Below are 22,733 nucleotides of genomic sequence, written 5' to 3'. Positions count from 1 at the left end.
TCTACAGCTCTTCACCACCCTATTAGGAGTTTTCTTGGCAAAGATACTGGAGGGGTTTGCCATTTCCTTCTCCAGCTCATTTTATAGGTGAGGAACTGAGGCAAACCCAGGATCACACAGCTGGTAAGTGTCTGAGGCCAGATGTGAACTTAAGAAGTTGTGTGAGTCTTCCTGACTCTGGGTCCAGTGCTCTATCCGCTGCAACACTACCTGCCCTAATTTTGGAATGCAGTTATCAAAATATTAAAAACAACAAAGTTCACAGAGCCTAGATTAAGAACCTCTGCCCTAGAGAAACATGATTTATTGTTACTCTCATCATTCGCATATAAAATGGAAACATGGCTATGGACTAAGAACTAGGGGAAATGCAGAAGAAGGTAAAGGTGGGGAGTGTTCCATTGTTCCGTGCTTCTGTCTCGGGTAGTTTGCACAAGGACAGGCCCATAGGCAATAGGATGAGCCTACAATTCTCCCATGTAAACATGTCATTGGCACTGATTTTATTACTTATAAGTACTAGAGACAATATTCAAGTAATTTCATTGCATTCACTGATTTAGCCTTGAGGTTTTCAAAGTACATTTTTCTACTCTGGATGCTTGATAGGGTCCTTTCTTAGGAACACTTTAAAAATTCAAGTTACTCAGCTTGAGGTTTGGCAGTTATCCTCTCCATTAAAAAAAGAAACCAAATATTTATGGAGAATTTGCTTGATCTTTGACATTAAGATTCTTAGAAAATTGCTGTGTGTTCAGATACTGTTCATGACTTCAAATGTATGTAGTTTCATTGGAATCTCTCATATTTTTCTGAAGCAGTCATAAGAGATTATAATAGCCAGACTATTACTGACTTCCCAATATCCACCTAGTATAAAACCTTTGGTGTAGAGTGAAATAATGGCAGAACCATATTAGCATAGTATTAGACCCACATTAAAGGCTCTCAGTGTTTAGAGAAAAATGTACTATATATCACTACAGACAAGTGATACGATTTAACCAGCAATGTAACTCAATGATTGGGGTGCCTAAGATATTTTTAAGAAATGGATTTAAAAAAAAAAAAGTACAGCAAGCCTTGACAAAAGTACTTATGAGATTAATCTAGTTAAGTCAAATAATTGTCTGATGGCTGAGACCATTGTATGAGAGGACAGTAGATAGGATAATTTATTATATGATAGATATAAAGGTGGAAAAGACCTCAGACCTTATCTAGGACAGTCTTAAGTCAAGCAGATGAATGTACTTAGCCCATAGCTCCAAGCTTTATGATCTACAAGTATCTAAGTCTGTATCCAAATTTCTAAATGGAATTTTTTTCCCCCACCCCTGTTTATGAAAGAGGCTATGACCTTTGCTACAGCAGGATGTTTGCAGTAGGGGGCTCTCAACTGTGGAATTTGCTTCCTCTCTTAGCCTAACATATCCCTAGTCAAATAGTTTTGAAAATCAGAAAACTTCTCTTTTGTCCAACTGACTAATGTAGCCCACCATAAAATTTTAAATTAAATGACATTTTTGTATATTTTAATGGAAATCCAGACCTACAACCTTGAGCACTTGTATAGAAGAGCTAAAAAAATAGAAACAAAAAAGGAGAGTTATACTTTTTATCCAGTTTTTTTATTGAGTTCTATTTTATGTCACTGTCATTTCCAGATACACCCCATCCTCATAAGAACTTTCTCTTGTAACCAAAACACAAACATGTAAAAGAAACGGTGACTACATACAATGCAATATGTCATGCCCATAGCATCCTCCACTTAGCAACTGATCTTTTTTCCCTTTCTTTTTTGTTACTTCCAAAGAAAGTTTTACAAAATTGAAAATGTACCTAAAAAACCCCCTCTAGAGCTACTGTTGAACTTCCCTCAACCCAGAGGTGGCTAACTGCTGCTCCCTTCAAATCTCTAGGCATCATCCTGAAGGGCTTGATATATTTTCTAGTACTATAAGCTCCTGATTCCCTGGTATTGACTGTAAGTTGAAAACGATTAGCCAGAGACGGTTAATTAGTTTTTGGGAATGTTTAGTAAGAGAGTATAGTAAGAATTGCTGATACAAAAAACTTTCTTCAAAAAGGTGTAGGCATACTCTCTAATGAGAACGTATAGAGTCCAAGGGAAAGTTGGCTCAATCTTTGAGAGCACATTTAACAGGATAACTCACAGTCCCAACTTAGATGGAAATCTTTTCCCCCCTTTGCTGAGTAACTCTGAGTTATGTGCAGTTCTATGCTGGTCCACAAAGTTGAGACCCTTGTAGAACCCTGAAATTACACTTATCTCTGCATAACTAGTTTATCTTCTCTCAGTTCCTAGGTGGATGTGTTGTCTGTTACTGTGCCAGTCTTAATGATGACAAAGTCAATAAAGGGGAAAGGAGGAATGAGACACTCTGAGGTCACCCTTTTCCCCAACCCCTTGTAGTCCTATGGTACAGGTAGAGGGAGTGGGGCATGGGTTTAGAGTATTTGTCTACTCAAAATACTACAGAAGCTTGATTTGCAAATCAATTTATGGCATAATGATCTTGCTGGAACTTTCTTCTCATGTAGAAAGAGACACAGGTGTGTGTGTCTGATTCTTTCAGCCAATTCCAATTCATTTCATCTAATTTCATCCAAAGCCTGAAAATACTTTAACTCCTTGCTCCTAGATTACTCTTTGATTAATTAAATGTAGGTATCTAATTTAAAAAAAACCTAGTTAAATAGGCATTCTCACCCAAGAAAGGTATCAGGGTATAGGAGCATCTTGATTATAACATTAATTTGGGTTGGGGTTGTGAAACACCTCCTTGCATCTGAAATGAGAAAGTTCTAGTCTTGTACCATAATTTGTGGAGTAATTTTCAAATTGATAGGTACCCCCTTAGTTTCCAGATAAGCATATTTCTTACAAGAGATCTTTTTTTCTTCAATTTTTTTTTCAATGAGGAGTGGAATGGGATGGAGAGAAAATGAAAGCTTGCTAATTTTTAAAATTTCTTAAAAGAAGATTTTAGTCTTTATCCTAAACCATGAAGGCAAAAAGCTCATTTCTTCTATCTTTTTTCTATAACAAGGGCCATGATTAGATCACATATTTTTTTTTACTTTTAAACTTATTTATTTAAAAAACCAAAAGCAACAGCATACACACACACATCCACACACACACACACATACATACATATAGGTCGTGCTCAGCCTAACTATTCAAATATAGATCATGCCACTTCATTCTTTTCACTTAAAACTCAGAAAACAAAATATATTAGTTACTCATAATGCAAATTTTAGCTGAGGTTCCCAAAGTGGGAGATACTGCCTCCTGGGAGGTGTTATAACAATGGGGGAGGGGGGTGGTAGTAGCCTTGGGTACATTTGGGGGGCATTGAATAAAAATAATGGGGTGGTGGAAGCATAAGGAAAGAAGATGAGAAAATTTTGAAAAACTGTACATGTTTCATCTGTTGTGTAACAGAGTTAAAGTCATAGTGATTTCATTTTTTCTAAATAAACACACAAAATTCAAGTTGTAACTGATCAGTGGTCAAGTCCACTGACATGTCTTAACAAGCAAGTGTTGGCAGGAAAGAGTTTAATGACTTGTTTACGATAGGCTACTGAACAGTTACATGATGGTTACATGATAGAATATTGCATCAAAATTTCAATTCAGGAAAAACCCCACAAATTTACAGTAAATTACTAAATTTAAGATGTGTCATTTTAGAAATAAATATATAAATTTGAAATGATGCAAGTTAAAAACAAACAAACAAACTCAACAACCTTAAAGATTTAAAGAAAGTAGATTTCCAGGCAGAGGCTAAGTAATTTTTTAAAAAATTTTGGTAACCACTGTTTCAGACTATTGAAGTATTTGTACATCAGTAGATGTACAATAAAATGTGAGTCTTATCGACTTACAGTTAAGCATTTAGTCCATTTCCTGTAAGAGCCTCTTTTTGCTGGGTTTTACTCCCATGAATTCTGTACCTTCTCCACTTCCTAGCAGTTAAGTTGTAGTTAAACTTGCCCTCTTGCTGAGCTTTTGCTCTCTAATTCCAACATTCAGAACAAGTCAATTACATATTGGAAATTATCTTCTGATTGCTTCTTACTAAACCTTTTACTTGGCCACTAATAGAATATGAAATTTAAAAAATTGTGTAACACAAGGCAAGACAAAAAGAGAATAAGAAACTCAAAACCAAAGGAACAATCCTTCCTCTCATAAGAAAGCCCAAGGATGCAAGTACTCAAAGTTTTGAGACAGAAAGGACCTTTAGAGATCACCTTACGAAATCCAACACTTTCAGTTTTATAGATGAAGAAATTGAAGCCCAAAGAGAGTAACTTGCATAAAGTCACAAAGCTTCTAAGTGGTAGAAATGAGATTTGAACCCAGGTCAGCCTCTGACTTAAACTTTCTTTTCTCTATTTCTTTTATCTGACTGTAAAAATATAAGGCTGGGAATTTTGTTGGCTTCTATTTTTTTCTTAGACTGGCAAAGATAACAGTTGAATAAATTAGCACTTTTTTTTAAAGGAGAAATTTTAGATTCTGTTTGTGTATCAGTATTTATCTACCCTCGGTTGACTTCAGATAATTTCTGCCCCAGTTTCCCCATTCTAAAAGAGGGTATATAGTTCTCAAAAGATTTTAAGGTTTCAGGTATTTGGCATCATTAGGGCTTCCTAGTTAACTTAGACATAAAAAGGCTATGAGAAATCTAATTTGATGAAGTCCTGAGAAATGGATTTAAGCATTAATTAGGAGATACATATGGAAAAGTGAAGTTTTAATATAGTTGTACCTTACTTTAAGGGAATTCTTTTTTATAAAATTAGGATTTATAGAATAGTGAAATGGACAAGCTATTTATTTTGAAGAATATTTGGAATTTAGTCAGTTATTTAAAAAATTTCACAAGATCTGCTAGAGGATTTAAAATATCATTTCATTAGCAAAAAAATCAATTGATAGCATTTTAAGGTCCTCAAGAGAAAAATGGCAAACCTCTCCAGTGTTTTTTCCAAGAAAACCCCAAACTGATTCATGAAGAGTTGAACACAACTAATTGATTAAACAACAGCAATTTTAAGGGCACAGGTCAATTTCTGCTAAGAAAAGTGGAATGTGGATCTCTTAGCTTGCAGTAAGGAGATATAACCAGGAAAAGAATTTTTAAAGTCCTAATGACTTAAAATGGCACTTGGAAGACAACTTCAGGGGGTGATTCAAATAACACAGGGGCAAAGATGAGTGGGCTTAAAATGTTCTTAAAACAAATTTATTTTCTACCCTGTGCATTTCTTCACCACTTTTCTTCCCTAAAGCTTCTTGAGCAATTGATTTTATTAAATCTGACTAACACATGTCTTTTTTCTACTTGTCCTTCCTCTCCCACTTTACCCATCTACCTCAGCTTGTTCCCAGGAATATATCACTCATATTCTGTAAGTATATTTGACATTGGAAGGAAGTAAATGGAAGTGGTTTTGTGCAACTTTTCCTGCTGCTAACAGCAATATTCCTTATGACACAAAAGCAGCATAATTTCTCTAAAACAAAACAGAAAAAAATTACTTCAGGCCTTGAAATATTATGGTAATGACCCTAAATTATATACCTCATGGTTGCATATGTAGCACAGTAAGTGGAAAGAGCACTGGTTTCAAACCCTACATGCTTCTGCCATTTGGTACATGTGTGACCATGGTCAAATTCCTTCATTTTTTCAGGCTGCAATTTCCTCGTCTACAAAGTGAATATGTTTGCATTAACCATCTCCAAAAGGCCATTTTTGAGGATCATGGAGCTATAAGAGGATAAATTAGAGTTGAAACAAGCCTTAGATGCTGTCTAGCATAACCTGTTGATTACACAGGGAAGATAAGTTGCTTGCCCATGGCCACATAGTAATATTGGGGGGGACATTTGAACCAAGGTTTTGAGACTCTATAGTCAATATTATTTATATTATTTCCATTGTACCACACTGCCTAGATGACATAAGTAAAATTCATTGTAACCATTAAACATTTTTAGATTTATATTTAAAATAATAATAAAAATGTCACCATTGTCAAAAGCATATGTGTTATATATTAACATATGTACACACACACACACACACACATATATTCCTGAACTTTGCCAATAGGATATTGCAAATTTCTACCCAGTTGTGACCACATTTAGGCTTGAATTATTTCAGTTAGCACCCCTTTATCTGTGAGTCAATCAGTTATATAATTTGACTTAGATGAAAAGATTTTCTTAGCATCAAATGTCCTCAGTATGTAGGGGTGATTGCACCCTAGTATGTTTCACACATTTATCTTAAATATGTTTTCGTGTGCAGTGGATACACTATCAGACAAGAACTCAAGAGTAGTTTTGTTGGGAATGTTATTTGACTGCTCTAGGTGAATAATATTATCCCCACTTTACCAAATAAAATATGTATTTAAAAGCACTTCAAAACATTGTTGTTCAGTCAGGTCTGACTTTTTGTGACTGTCTATAGAGTTTTCTTGGCAAAGATACTGGAGTAGTTTGCCATTTCCTTCTCCAGTGGATTAAGACAAATAGGGTAAGTGACTTGCTAAAGATCACACAACGACTAAGTGTCTGAGGCTAGATTTGAACCCAGGTCTTTCTGACTGCAGGCCCAACACTCTATCCACTGAGCCATCTAGCTGGCCCTATACTTTTAAATACATAAAGTACCATTCCATACTTTCCCTTTTAGATTTAACATTTCCTTATAGACAGTGGGAAGTACACTTGGCAGAAAGTTGAGACCTGGGTTCAAGATCCAGCTCTACTTTTAACTAACTGTGTGACTTAGAGCAAGTCATTTAACATTTCTGAAATGAATTTAATTGCCCCGACTATCATATGTAGTTTCATAGATAACCATAGAGTTGTGTCTATCAGTACATATAAATTGCATTCATTCTGGGAATAGATGACAAATTGTGTTTAGAATTGAGCAAGAAGAGAGTAAGCTTTTGGAGGAAGCTTTTTGGAAAATTACCCAGTGCTTTTGGGGATCCCAAGCTTCTCCCAGAAGCAAACTTTTTTTTTAACATCAATGTTATTTTGGTGCTATTGTATGTAATGGCTATGAGTCTTGGAATACCAGTCTCCCAAGAATTAGTTGAAGTCTACCCAAAGGGCAATAGGTTAGCATAAGAAGGAACACGAGTAAGCTGCAACATATTACCAGTTAGAGAATATCCGGAAGCAGCATAAAGGGTGTCTCTAGAGAGATAAAGCACAGTAGTACTTTGCTTATACTCATAGTGAATGGTTAACAAGTGCTTATTGAATTGGATCTGATTAGATGTTTAACCAGAAAAGAAAGTGTGCCACCAAGTAGTGAGAGTAAAGGATAACCTATACAAAGCACACATATGCCATTGGTATCCTTACAGTAGCAAGGCTTCCAATGACACATTTATGGAAGTTTGTGTTTCCTCACTTGAGAACAAACTAGCCATATCCTTTGACCTCTTATCTATGAAGAATGGCTCCTGGCTCCTCTTTTTATATATGTATTAATTCTTTATGTAGCTCATGTTATCAGACATTGTTCAGAAACATTTTCTTTAAATATATTCCCAATTTTTTAACCTCCTACTTCTAACTGAATTTATTTTACTTGAGCAGAAGATTTTCAATTTTATTTAATTAAAGTTTTACCCCTCACCATAATTGTGAAAAGTACCTTCTCTATTTATTAAGAGGATATGACCTTTTATATTTAGGCCATATATTCTTTGAAGTTCATTGTGGTGTATGGTATTGATTGTTGTTCTAAACCTGATTTCTGCCAGACTGCTTTACAGCTTTCCTGCTGTCCTCTGGTATACTGAATGCTACTACATTTGATAATTTCTTGATTTTGTTTATGTAGTCTGTTCCATTCTATTTTTAAACTGGTACTAAATTATGTTAATTGCTTTGTAGTATACTTTGAGATCTGATATGGCTAGACTTCCCTAAGTCATCCTTTTCCCCATTATTTCCCTTGAGATTTTTTACCTCTTCTTGTTGTAGTTAAATTTTATCATTTTTTTCCAAGTTCTATAAAGCATCTCTTAGTAGTTTGATTGTCACACATCAAATCAATAAATTAATTTAGGTAGTATAATCATTTGCATTACAATGGCATGATCTAACCACGAACAATTATGATTTCTCCAATTATTAAAGTCATTTTGGTACAGAGTGTTCTATTAAATCATGACTTCCTAAGTTTGATAATGAAATAATCTATTTCACTTCCTGTTAGAGAGATAATGGAGTCTTCTGGTATAGGCTGAAATCTTATATATGATCAATGTATTGATTTCTTTTGCTTGACTATACATATTTGTTGTGAGGAAGGCTTTTTACTTTGAAATGAGGCCGATAGGTTAGTTAGTTAAGATTGATATATAAGGGGAAAAAACAAAATATTTGATCACAGAAGAAAAAAATTTAAGTGTACAAAAGGGAACACAATTAGAACAAATTTCCTACTACATCTTATTCTCAATTATTAAAAATAATGAATCCCCAAAGTGTTTGCAAAGCGTTAGCATTGTTCGAGGTTATAATTATATAAATTATATAAATATCATTGTTTTCAGACCAGTAGAAATATGTGGTACAAGTTTGAATAATATATCCTCTTCAAGGGATTCATTACTCATACTAAGAAGAATTTAGCTGTATCCTGTTCTATTATATATATATATATATATATATATATATATATATATATATATATATATATTTGTACATAACAGTTATTCAAAGTTCTATCACCCTCTTTCTTGTCATTGTATATTGAAATGTTTGTATCATTATGATTAACTTCACAATACAAAGGCAATTTACAAAAAGAATTTATAGGAGGACAATGACAAGGGTTGCCCAAGGTGAGAGTTATCAGTTTGTGATCTAAATCATCATAAAGAATATTCTTGTTGGTGAAATCATAGGTCCATGGAAATATGAGGGTAAAATGAGAAGATTGTATAAGATAGCCTTTATAGTCCCTTTTAGCTCTGTGATGCTATTTATTTCAGAATACAGGAACTATTTGATTTATGTACCTACCTATATTATTTATATAATTTAAGACTGTATATATATGTCAGTGAGTTTTAACTAAGATTATTAAATATAACACTAGTTTTGGAGTCCTATAAACAAATTATGAATTTTGATTTTTGTTTAATAATTTTGTAATAATAATCCAATGCTTTGATAAGTCAATGAATAGGTCTCTTGAGTTCATACTCAAAGCTTCCCAGTATCTGTGTCTCAGTGGCATCAACTAATTGAAGGTAAAACAGGGAGATGAAGCAGTGAATTACTAGAAAAACTTATACTTTTGCTCACCATTCTGGAAAATGGTGCAAAATCTTAGTTTATATAAGAGAAAAACATAACTTTCTATTAAGTCTTCTACTGATTTTGTTCATTTCCTTTTATAAATTAAAATGTATTTTTGCCTTTCAGTGAATAACCCTATACCATCCAACTTGAAATCAGAAGCAAAAAAAGCTGCCAAAATATTGAGAGAATTCACAGAAATAACTTCTGGAAATGGACCTGATAAGATCATTCCTCGTTAGTAAATAAAGCTTTCCTAAAATTTCTTTAGAAAATGAATTTTCCTTTGCAAGTTCCTTTTAGCTTTGTGATTTTATGTGATAGGTTATTTAATTTTTGTACCTAGTCTGTTAGATTAATAAAGTCTATGTATAGATGAGGAAGGCAGCTTAATAATCTTTACTGAAGTAGTCACTAGTAATTTGGGAGTTATGAAGCTAGAAAGTCTCCTTGTTTGGTGATTTGGAAATACTGGTTGGCTTTTGAAGTAACCCAGAAGGGTCTATGGAGTTCCTCTCCTCTTCTCTCCCCCCATCTTCTCTTTTCCTCTTCCCTCTTCTCTCTTTTCTTCTCTCCTCCTCTTATCTTCTCTCCACTCCTTTCCCCTCCTCTCTTCTCTTTTCATTTCTTTTTTCCTTTCTCTCTCATCTCCCTCTCTCCTTCCTTCCTTCTCTCTCTGTCTTTACATGGAGATATAATATAGCTCCTTATAGCACTGCTGTTTAGTAACAAAGGTAACACCTATGTTATGCTATTCAAACCATGGATCCCATGTATCTAAATACCTGGTGAACTTGATTTGACTGGAAGCATATGGAGGATTCATAGAATGGAAATATACTCTGAGCTTATTGTTTAGGAAATTAATGCTTTATCTCACCCCTAAGCTGTAGAACATATATGTTATGCTGTATTGTACATCATGTATCTGACTGTAATATATTAAGAAAGACATGTTATGCTGTAGTTACATGGGTGTACCTATGTAATACATTAAGAAAGACATGTGAGTCAACTTTTTTCATGAAATTTAATTACATATTCATTCAAGAAGCATTTATTAACTACCTACTTCATCAGAGCAATGTACTGTAGGGATCACAAAGTTTAAGTAAGATACTGCTTGCTATTTAATGGGACTGGCCACCTAGTGTAAATGCTAATTACTTACAGGAATCATGTTGTAAACTTTTCATAACCCTTTTATAAAGAAAAAAATCTGTCTTTCTAAATTTTTTCCTAATTTTCATAAAATTTAAAAATCCTTATGTAAAGTAATATCCCCAAATTTAATTTACATAATGTTTCCAAATGTTTGTAGTTTGACTAGCTTAAAGGGTCTCTAAATCCAAAACTGAGCCTAGTTTTGCCCTTAATTCAGTCTTTCTGAGCCAGCTTCCTTGTTCCTTGAGATTCATGGAAAAATTCCATTAATACTTTGAGAATCTTTTTTTTTTTGGAAATAGTTTGAATTTTCTGTTTGGAGTTAATTTCTGAATTAATTGAAATCCTTAAAAAGTTTATTCTACTGCCTATAGACTGAAGCAATCAAACCCTACTCTGAGCCAAAATATCTAACTCTGCATGGTAATTACAGGATTCTAAAACATTTATGATGTTAAATTTAGCTACATAAAAATAACCAGAGAAAAAGAGGTAGGACTACAGAGTCTTCATGACCATCTGTTTTTATAAATTTGAGCTTTAATTCATGACTTATATACTTCATTAAGATTCTTAATTAGGACCCCCAAAAGCTAGTCATTCAAATGTCTAAATATGTGTGTGCTGGGGTTCACAACCCCATTTATAATTTTAGATTGTATGCTTGTTTATTGAAGAATATGTATTGATAATGACTTACCTGCTTACCCTTTAAATGTTTGCAGCCCATGTAATTGCCAAGGCTAAAGGTCTTGCCATCCTATCAGTGATAAAAGCTGGATTTCTGGTCACTGCTCGAGGAGGCAGTGGGATTGTATTGGCTCGCCTTCCAGATGGAAGTAAGTTGATATTTGTCTACTTAGAGAAATTAAAGCATGCTCTTCCCTTTTCTATTTCCATCTTGGGCAGATTTCATAGGAGTATGACAGGTTTCCTTATATAACCTCCAATTGGATTATTCAGTGCAGCTCAGTTTCGTGTATGAATAAACCTACCAAGAAGAGAACGATGTTTCCTGCCTCTTAACGTTCTTAGGGATCCAATGACTGGATCTTACTTTAAATTTCACTTAAATTTTGTAATTCTTCCAACTGTGAAAATATTTAAGCATAAAATTTGGTCTTTGGATTTCTTATGTCAAATGCACATTCTTAGTATCACAGTAAAACTAATAATTCTTTTCTAAAAGTAGAGTTGAAAATAAGGAGCCATCTGTAGCCTTTTTTGCCATTTCTATTGAAGAATGTAACACTATGATATTTTGGTTTCTTTCTACTCAGGCTGAACTGTGTCACTGCTTAAGTGAAAGGCTACAATTGTATTTTTACGTGGAAAAAGCCTTAATGTTTGTGTTTTGCATAAATCTCTAGAAACAAATGCTATGGGTGTGTTGCTCTTAATAAATATTTCTTCCATTAATATTTCCTCTCATGTAATTTTTTTTCTTGATGTTGATGATTAATGGTAGAGTTAGCCGTTTTTACAGATATGAATATAAGATGAAACATCAGTTGAACATAGAAAACTGCACATATTGGGAAAGAGCACAGGTTGAGGAAAGGACTGTAGAGTTGGTCATTTTACAAATGAGGAAAGTAAAGCCTAGTGAGGGTAATGACTTGTCTGAAGTCATATAGGTAGTAATAGCCAAGCAGGGATATTAACAGATATCATTTAACTCTAAATCCGGCATTCTTTTAGCTACACTCTTTTGCCTCCTGGACTTCCCAAGGCCTTCAATATTTGGCACCTGGCCCTGAAACATTCCTTGCGAGAAAAGGAAAGAAGAAAAGGGCATAAGCTGTCAAAATAGTCTTTACTATTCCCCAAAGGGAATAATCCTTGGGTTAAGGAATAAGGCTTGGGGTAGGGATGAAACAGCTGAGCTCTGTCATACACTTACAGACTCTAGCACTTTTAGAGGAAACATACTTATATACTGTCCCTTTCTTTTTAGAGCTTTCCAACATCACCCAACTTGAATTTGATAATCGTCAGGTACCCCCCAGTAAGAAGCGACAGGGGTATAGAGTCTAATCTTGTCTTTGAGTTCAGGCTTAAATACTCTATTTCTTTGTTAGTAATAGAGAAATTTTTTTTTTGGAGAGTCGACAATTTTACTGTACCTCTTTTTAGCATTTGGTACATAAGTTTAGCAAAGTACTGACTGAGTTATGTAAGAAATCTAAGTTATTTTTGTTTTTGTTTTCCATGTTAAAAAAAAGTATGTCTCTATATGTACTTTGTGTCTATCATCTCTATTTTAGGAGGTAGGTAACATGTATTTTCACGTCTCCATTACATGTCTCCTGGAGACATGGTTGACCACTGCATTTATCAAAGTTCTTAAGTCTTTCAATATTTTTGTCTTTAGTGTTGATATATTAGTTTAAATTGTTCTCCTGGTTCTGTTCACTTTGCTCTTCATCAGTTTATAACACCCAGAATTCTCTGAAATTATCTCTTTCATAATTTTTTATTTCAAAAATAATAGTCTGTTACATTCACATATGACAGTTTCTTCAGCCATTCCCTAAGAGGAAATTTGAGGCATCCTCTTAGATTCTAGTTCCTCGCCATTCTCTTTTTCTCTCTCTTTTAATCCTACCTTTGCTATCCTCCCCCGACTGGGGAAGTGACCATTCCCTCCCCAGTGTTATTCTCCTTGTTAACTGTTCCATCTCTATTTTTTTTACCTGTTGAATTTTATGTAGGTTGACACAAAACTCTGTCTTCAACCTTCCCCCCCTTTTTTCATTTCAGATAAGAATGAGATTTATCTGTTGCCTACTTCCCCTACCCTTCCTCTATGTATACTCTTTGTCTCATGTACCCCAATGAAAAGAAATAGCAAATTCCACCTCCTTTCTATACAATCTGTTGCTTTTACCTTTGCTTCTCTTTTCTTTCTCAAAAACTTCAGAACAGAACCAATCCACATATAGGATCTCTGTTTCACTTATTTAACTCATTCAGTATACTTGAGGACACTAAAGTTCTGAAGGAACACTTGCTTTTTCTTCCCCTATTAGAATATTAGCACTACATTGTCACAGAGGTCTTTCCAATTGCTCAAATATGCTTATTTTCCTAGGTTTCATTTGGTTTATGTTCGTATTTCAAAGTTTGTATTCAGCTCTGGTCTTTTCATCAGAAATGCTTGTAAGTCCTCTATCCCAATAAAAGTCTATTTTTTTTTCTTCATGTAGAATTATACTCACTTGGAAGATGAAGCTTTTATTGGTTTTAAGCCCATCATTTGCTTTTTTGCAATATTGTATTCCAAGCTCTCATTTATGGTAGAAGCTCTCATGTCTTCACTGATCCTAACTTGGTTCCTCTGTGCTTACATTGCTTCTTTCTGGATGCATTCATTGCATGGTAGTTTTAGATTTTGGTTGTGATACTCCTAGAACTTTTTCTTTTGGAGTTCCTTTTCAGTAAATGATAAATGGAATTTCATTTTTATACCTTCACGTGCCATAAGTGGTTTTCATTTACGATTTCTTAAGGTGCACTTTTCAGGATTTTTTCTTCAAACAAGTTTTCAAAGCACCCAATGATTCTTAGATTTTTCTCTTCTTTAACTATTTTTTAGGTCACTTGTTTTTCATGTTAGATATATTTTCTTTTTTACAAAAATTTTTTGATTCTCTTCTAATATTTCCTGCTGTCTCATGAACTCACTAATTTCTGTTTGATCTATTCTTGCTTTTAGGGAGTCCATTTCTATTTTAAGATTTACCACTTTGTTTTCTCATCTGTTGATTATACTTCCATTCTTTTCTTCAGAGCCTTTATTTCATATTTAAAATCTCTTGTTCATTTATGTATGTGTGTGTGTGTGTGTGTGTGTGTGTGTATATATATATATATATATATATATATGTGTGTGTGTGTGTGTGTGTGTGTGTGTGTGTGTGTATTCATGTAGTCCTCATGGAAAATCCATTTTTTTCTTTGAGTATTCATTGCAGTTTTTAAAGGAGTTAACCCTTTCTTTCTTTGGGGGGATCTCTAGGTCTACAACTTTTTATACTGCTTATTGTTCCTGAGTGTAGGCTTTTCTCAACGATGTACTTTTGGATTCCCTCTGGGTTACCTTGGTTCCTATGCTGACCACATATCAGGGTTAGGTCCCTCAAGACCTTTGGGATTTAGTGTGCTGAATCCTCAGGGACTTCTCTGGCACCTCAGAGTCCCTAGGCTTTGGGTGTCTTAGTCTGCGCTGATGCACTGCACTGCACTAATAGCTGACTACTCCCATGAGCTTCCAAAGATCCACACGGTGGGGGCTTTCTGGTCGTCCAGAGGCTTTCTGAATACCCTGGGATTTTGCTTAAGTAATCCTCTACTCTTGCTTCCTCTGGAGCAAATTGTGTTCCTGGCACATCTGTGGTAATGCTGGGGGCTACCTTGTTCTGCACCTGGATTTGCTTGAAGCCTTTTCTGTTGTGCTTGGGCTTCTAGATGATATCTGGTACTGGCAGTCAAGAAGTCACTATAGTTGTCATTGATTTTCTTGGTCATTAGTCAGTCTGCTGCAAATTTCAGAATTTTGCTGATGTAAGTACATGGATGCTGCCTTCATTTCAAGTAGCCATCTTGGCCAGAAGCTAAAAAGAGCACATATGGTGATTTTTATGAGGGATGATGAAATGACACTGAAAGTGGGATGACACCTGCATTATATCTCTCAAGGTTGTGGTAATTGGGAGCTATTATCATTACCTCCCTTCCTCTTTTTTCTCCTCCTCTTCATCTTTTCCTTTTCCTCTTATTTTCCTCTTCTTCTCCCCTATCAACAAGTTATAAAAATATGCACCAAATCATTAATAAATAGAGAATGTCAATTACAGAAACCCTGAACTTCTACTGAATACCCATAAGATTAGAAAAGATGAAAAAAAATGAAAATAAAAAATGTTGGAGGAACTAAGAGATAACAGGCATATTAATGGCTTATTGTTAGAGTTATGGATTCTTACAGCAATTCTGAAAAGTGATTTGGAACTTTGCTGCCAAAATCAATAAATAGTACATACCCTCTCACCCAGCAATATCACTACTACACCTGTACCCCTAAGAAATCAAAAGAAGAGGAAAAACACCCATATGTATAAAAATGTTTATATAAAAAATTATAAGTTTTTATATACAATTATATTATGTATATATTATATTTGTATATATGTACAAATTATATATTAATTATATACAATTATTATATACATTTTTTGAGTGACAAAGTATAATTCCTTAGTTTGAAGTCAACTGGGGAATGGCTGAACAAATTATTATATGTCATTCTCAGTAGGAAACTTTATAGCATCAGCTCACCTTAGAGAAAATTTCTGATCTCACCGAAGGGGAATTCTCTAAAGTTTCCAGAGAAGCAAGCTAGAAATCAGGGAAATATTGAGGCACTGGTTCCTTTTCACGTCCTATCTTCTAAAGTCTGTTCTATTTCTCATTTGGTCTTGACCTGAAGGGGATCTGGATGTGTGTGTGTGTGTCCTCTTTCAAAAGAATAAGCCAGAAAGTCATTCTTCTTCCAAACTTGTGCCAAATCTTCCCTCCATGTAGTCACACAGTGTTAAGTAGTCATTCTTTCTATCAATCCATAATCACCTAAGTAGCACTGGGTCACTTTTTTTTTAATTGCCCATAAAATAGAATCAGTTTTAGTACCTACTGACTGGCATGTTCTTTGAGCCTTATGAAGTTGATTTCCATCAACTATCCTCATCCATATGATTGAAAACTTTATTACCTCAAAGCCCACAGAACCATGATATCCAAGACACTGGAAATGGAAAGGAAGAAGAGGAAGCTGAGGGGGCATTTAAAGCAGCAATAGCCTCTTTGTTTGGCTCTTTGGTGCTTTAAAGCCAGGTTATATTCACAATGGATGAAAAAAATCAACCCATTAAGGACTGGGACAACCTGAGTGTCTCTGAATTATACTGTTCCAGAAAAAGACACACATTTCTCTCCCAGAACCTCTTCAGTAGATAACTCAGAAATGAAACCAACCTAAATAGAGATTGGCTTAAAAAAAAGTATTCAGGGAAATAAGACTCAGAGCATTTCTCTGAATATGAGTTATCCGTTCCCAAGGCCTTCTGCCCCACTCTGGCTTGACCCTCAATTGTCAGGCTGGTTGCAGTTGGAAGGTTAAAGAGTAGTAAGAACTCTGGAGTTTCTCTGAGAATCCCAGGAGGGACCTGTCTCCTGGTTTTGTAAACCTAAAACCCCTCCCTTCATCCCAATCTAAGCAGCAGCCCAGTTGTCCCCTAGAGTCACAAGAGGGTTGTTTGAAAATAGCCCAAAATGAGATACAATTGGGTCATGAGGATTATGGCTGGATAGTTTCATTTGTGTCCTAATGGTACATCTGCAGGACAGGGCAGGTCCCTGCACAGAACCAGTTGCTAACACAAAAGGAAAAAAAAAGAAATAAACTATTTTAATGGCAGGCATTTTTTTTCTTACTACAAAATACAACAAAAATCTGTCAGTTCTGAAAGTTTGTGAACATTGCCTTACTCTATAGAGTGTGGCATACCAAGGGAAAAGAGGTAGTTTAAAGAATTGTTAACCATTCCAGAAAGTATTGTCTTTGTTAAAAGAAAAATCACTTGTGTTTCTTAGTACCATAGGGTGCTATATTGTTGATGGAAGTGTTAGATGTCATTTAGTCTAACTCCAACATTGTACAGATGAGGAAACTGAGTCCAGAGTAGGTTATGTTACTTGCCTACAAACTCAGGTAATCAGATGTACTTCAAAATTAGATCTGACTCCCAAGCCTACACTCTTTCTGCTGTGCCACCCAGCCTCCTCATGTGTTTGTAAGTCAGAAAAATGCCAAAACATGAATCCTCAAATATGAAATTCTCTGGGTTAACAAAATGATTATGTTTAACTTTTCACAAGAAGGATACTCCTTGTAATACACCTTAAAACTCCTTGAGCATTTACATCCTCAGAAAATATGTATACACCTTTCTACAAGTTGTTCTATGTTACACCTTATACCAAGAATAAAATCTATGAACATATTTTGCTTTCTTAAGACTAAAATCTGACATTTTCATATTTCTATTATACAAAAGTCCTGACTAAAGGCATACTTTTGGAGGCAGCACAGTGTAGTTAGAAGAGCCAGATCTGGAGTTAAAGTCTCTGGGTTTGAACCCTGACTCTGATAATTACTGGGCTTGTGACCTAGGGCTGAGTCATTTTACCTCAATGAGCCTCAATTTTTTCATCTGTAAAATGGGAGTAATACTTGTCCTCATAAGACATGTACAACCTCATAGGAATGTGGTATGGAATATATGTTATAAATTGTTAAGTACTGAACATAAGTGAGCTAATGTAATTGCTAGTACTTTTGAAGCCTCCCCAACTGGTTTGGACCAGGATCCACAGAGAGACTTGATGTACCGTATTCATTTGTATTTCTTATTTGATTGCAGTCTTCTTATCATCACTGTTTTCAAATGTCAAATCTGTATTTTCTACTCATGTTTCTATTTCTTCCTAAGTTCTGCAAATGAATTAATGGGAAATGGATACCACTGAAGATTATGGTTCTTGATTGTTTTAAGCTGGAAATACAGCTCTAATTTTTTTTCCTTTTCTCTTCTCTTTTTAAGAGTGGTCTGCACCTTCTGCCATTGGAATAGCTGGACTTGGTGGTGGATTTGAAATTGGGATTGAGGTTTGTGTATTAAGGCTTTATTTTATATTTGCCATATCCTTGAAAAGTACCTGAAATTTAACTGTCCAGTATTAGAAAACTCTCATTGTTTTCTTACCACTGACATCTGTGAAGACTTTCAGAAATATTTGCATTGTTAGGGTATCACTTCTATTTTTTTTTTGCTTGAGCCTTTTTCGTTTCTTCCCTTAAACTGCCATCAATGAGATACATTTTTTTTTGATAGACAAAAAATATTGAATGTTATTCTACTGATTCCCATAGTTTTACAGCAGATGCTATTTTTGGGAAGAGCATGAGATTTGGGGTCAGAAGACCTGTGTTTCAATCCCATATCTGCTTCATAATATTTGTGTGACATTGAGAGTTAACCTCTTAACAGTTTCAGTTTCCTCATTTGTAAAATGTAGGGGGTAGCAGTTCAACTGTGCAATCTAAGGTTTCTCACACCGCCCCTTCCTCCCCCCACAATTCTAAATTCTAATCTGGTTCTAAATGATCATTTCAGCCTCTTACAAACTATACTTAGTAACCTATATTTGTTGCATTTTTTCTGTAGTATGATAGGTTGAGTACTACCTTCTCTGAACATCCAGGTTTGAGCTACAGGGCTTTTCCTTAATACATGTGATCACAGGGAACGTAGTCTATCTGTTTCCTTATGATTAAAATGGGGAAAATAGTATTTGTGATACCTACCTCAAAAGGTTGTTATGAGGAAAGCACTTTGTAGGCTATGAAATATTCTAAAAATGTGAATTATTTTCATTATCTGTGGGCTCTTGAGCTTCCATGTCACAGACAAGAGAATGTGGATGGTTTGTTTACCAGAAAACATCAACACTTTATTTATTAGTTGGTTCCATTTGTTAAGCTTTATAATTCCAGCCAAAGGTATCACTATGCAGAATAGAATCTTAAAATATGATGAACAGTGCTTCTTAGCATGTGGAGTTATAATGCCTGATACAGAGGTAGGTCAAGATTTATGTCCTCTTTTAATAAATGAAGGTTGACCTCAAAGTGTTTCCATTCCATAGCTATGCCTCTGATGGGATTGTTGGCCTGAACATCTGGACTGGGAATTATTTTCTCTAAAATGTTCTTGTTCACTAGGATCAATTACATCAGGATCTACACATAATACATCTTATGCATGATATTAATCTGTCATCTGTTCCTCTCTTGCTATCTAAGTGACTGGTCAGCCTAGGCTCCTAATACTTACCATTTTCAAATTACAAATCTGTATTTTCTTCTCAAGTTTCAGTCAATTTCTTCCTAAGCTATCCGTTTGTAAGGTTTCTCTGTTGCTATAGTTTTAAATTCTCTCAGCCTTGTTAAAGGAAGTAGTTTCACTAACTTTCATCTTTCTTACTGGGATTCCTTTCACTCACTGTCACTGCAAAAACCAGAAGTTAAAGAAGCTCACTAAAGACATCTTTTGCCTTCTCTTGTCTAAAATGAACTTTTTTGTATACTTCTTTCTAAGCTAAAGTTTGCTGAAAATATTGCCCTCCTGTGGTCAGTTTCTTTTCAGCAGATAGTCTCTTAGCATCTATCCTTAGATTTTCATATGGTTTTGTTATTGTTTTTATACTGGTATGTCATCATGTACCAGGACTTCATATCGTAATGTCATTTCCTTGCTCAGAAATTTTCATGGCCCACAATCTGATTCCAGCATACCTTTCTAACGTTATTTCATATCACTCTCCTTTACTACCTTTATATTATAAACAAATTAGACCATCTATCTAATTTCAGCATGCTATGTTTCCTTCCTGCATTCATACAAGCCACCCAACTACTATTCCCAAAATGCACTCCCCCACGTCAATGTGTGGATGAAAATTTGAGCCTTATTTAATGTCATAATTCAACAATTGATCAATCAGTGATCATATGTTAAGTATCTGCTATATGCTAGGCACTGTACTAGTGATTAATTATGTAATACAAATGATTAGCTATATCTTATCTTTGTCATATTTTAATAGTAACTTCATAAAATTTAATCTTTATATTAGATTAGGAATAAACCCTAGAAGAATTTTATTCAACCAAGTGATTTAAATAGAACATCATCGTCATTACCAAACATTTTATGAGCATCTGCGTAGGTGTCACACTAGGAACTGTGAATGCTAGATATTTTATTTCTAAATGTATAGTCCATTAGATTAAGATCTTTTAGGTCAGGAACCATGTTTTTTTTTTTCTGGTTATGTTTGTTTGTCACCTGGCATTGAGCCTTGAATAGAGTAGGTATTTAATAAATGTTTTTTTAATTAACCAAATTATACCCACTCTGCTACTCTGTTACTAGAATTAATTGACAATACCAGGCAGAACTTGCTGTTTATTGTGGATGAAAGTCTAATTTATGAAATTAAGTGATATGGTAACTTTTCAAACTGTGGAAGAGGGATTTTTTAGTATTTTAGCAGGAATGTAATATTTTTTTGAGCTATAAATTGCAACCCAGATATAGCAGGCAGGTTCCAAAGGGTTTGAAGAGCTTATGTATTGAATAGAACTATCCTCCCACTGATTTGCTCTCTCCTCCAGAGTCTTTGTGCTACCTTAGGTCATGGAAAGGGAACATTCAAGAGTATTTAAGAAGGCCACTTACAGAGAGCTAAATATGATGTCTTTAATAGACAAGCACTAGTGAACTGGACTCAAGATAATTTCAATCTTGTTAGCAGTATCCTTGAGTGGTGTTACTTGTGTGTGTGTGTGTGTGTGTGTGTGTGTGTGTGTGAGAGAGAGAGAGAGAGAGAGAGAGAGAGAGAGAGAGAGAGGAGTACTGGGCAGGGAGGGTAATGGGCCTTGTGCCATTCTTGATAAGTAGATATTAAAATATATAATCAGAGAAAGTTAGAGCTGGAAAGGACTTTAGATAGCACCTAGCCCAACCCTCTTATTTTATAGACAAGAATACTGAGGCTCAACTCAAGTTTCTTGCACAAAGTTTTACACAACTGCTTCCTGGGAGAGCAGAGATAAGAAGCTAGATCAAATAAACACCAAGTCCTTTCTCTCTCTCTCTCTCTCTCTCTCTCTCTCTCTCTCTCTCTCTCTCTCTCTCCCCCCCCCATTATATCTAACATCTCCCAAAAGTAGTAAGGATTCTTATAAGTATGTAGAATTTCTCATGTCTGATACCCCAGGTGATTCCAAATTTATGTTCTACTTTAGGATTTAAACTATACTGAAGTTGTTATAGGGTCTTCTGGGTTTTGGGGTCACTATTTGCAAAACTGAGGGTAGCCCTGAGAAGATAAAATCGTTTCTTTAACTATAGAAGAATCTTCAGATTTAACACTTCTCTCCAAGGATCATGGGGAGTGGGCATTGTCTAAAATAATTCAGGTTTTCTGACTGCACTGACAGGAATGGGCCAGAGTGGGCCTTCCTAATCTGGTTCAGGCCCAAATCCCTGGGCTTTATCATTGAGAAGATAGCCTAGTCTTAGCAATTTCCAGGACCCCTCACAAACACACCTCGCTTATGGTGGTCTGGTAAGTTGTCATTGTATATAATTGGAGTTGCTTAAGGAATCTGAAAGGCTGAAATAAATAGCACATTCAGGGTATTGGAGATAGACTGAGCAAATGAACAAACGTGGGAGATGATATGTGAGTTAAAGAAATACTACAAATACCATTTGGATGATAAATAGTTTAAGAAGAGTCAGTATGAAATAATCTTGGAAAGGCAGAGTCGAACTAGTCTTAATTGCTGAGATAAGGAACTTGTATATTATCCTAAAGATAATACAGAGCCACTGAAGGATACTGAGAAGGAGGATAGCATGGTCAAACCTGTGTTTTAGGAACTTTCATAGTGGAAGGAAGAGATGAAATTTGATAACTTTGGGTATGATAAAATCAAATTAATGATTTTGTTTTGTGTTGGTTTTTCTTTTTTAAGGGATGGGCTAGCCTAGGTGGTTATTGAAGACTATTCTGATTATCTATCTCTGTGAATCTGAATGGAGGAAAACATCATTTTTATAGATAAAGAGGAGAATCAGTAAGTTGGGAGAGAAAGAAGAGGAGAGGAGAGGCAGAAAAGAGAGAACATGAATGATCAAAATGGGCCAATCTTCCAGAGAAGGCCAGAAGTGATGGATTAGGGGAAAAAAATAAGAGAGGTTAGCATTGGCAAGAAAGCTACTTTCTTGCTACAAAACTGGAGCAAAGGAGGCAAAGATGTAGAGTTTTTTGCCTGTGGATTGGGGAAGTTGAAAGAGCTAATGAGGATGACCAATTTTCTCAGGAAAATAAGAGGGGGCATCATCTGCTAAGAGAAAGATCTTAGGTATAGGAGGGGCGTTGAGGAGCTTAAGGAAAGTGGAGAGGGTCTGTAGTAATTGTTATGGTAGGATATGACAGAGAATAAATTTATAAAATTTAATAAAATTATTGTCATGAA

General features: G+C 35.1%; 1 protein-coding gene across 2 annotated transcripts in view; it reads left to right on the top strand.

The window, feature by feature from the left end:
- The window catches only part of SH3YL1 (SH3 and SYLF domain containing 1), a 52,297-nt gene that overhangs the window by 9,561 nt on the left and 20,003 nt on the right, over window positions 1–22,733 (top strand). For both annotated transcript variants that reach the window (XM_020965866.2, XM_020965868.2), the window contains exons 2-4: window positions 9,524–9,634; window positions 11,287–11,400; window positions 18,226–18,290. In XM_020965866.2, the coding sequence (XP_020821525.1) occupies window positions 9,524–9,634; window positions 11,287–11,400; window positions 18,226–18,290 (290 nt within the window). The remainder of the gene's footprint in view (window positions 1–9,523; window positions 9,635–11,286; window positions 11,401–18,225; window positions 18,291–22,733) is intronic.

The sequence above is a fragment of the Phascolarctos cinereus genome, unplaced genomic scaffold (assembly GCF_003287225.1).
Source record: "Phascolarctos cinereus isolate Bilbo 61053 unplaced genomic scaffold, phaCin_HiC Scaffold_2;HRSCAF=192, whole genome shotgun sequence".
NCBI classification, from domain to species: Eukaryota; Metazoa; Chordata; class Mammalia; order Diprotodontia; family Phascolarctidae; genus Phascolarctos; species Phascolarctos cinereus.
Note: the sequence above shows the minus strand (reverse complement) of the source record. Positions and strands in the feature narration are given on the sequence as shown.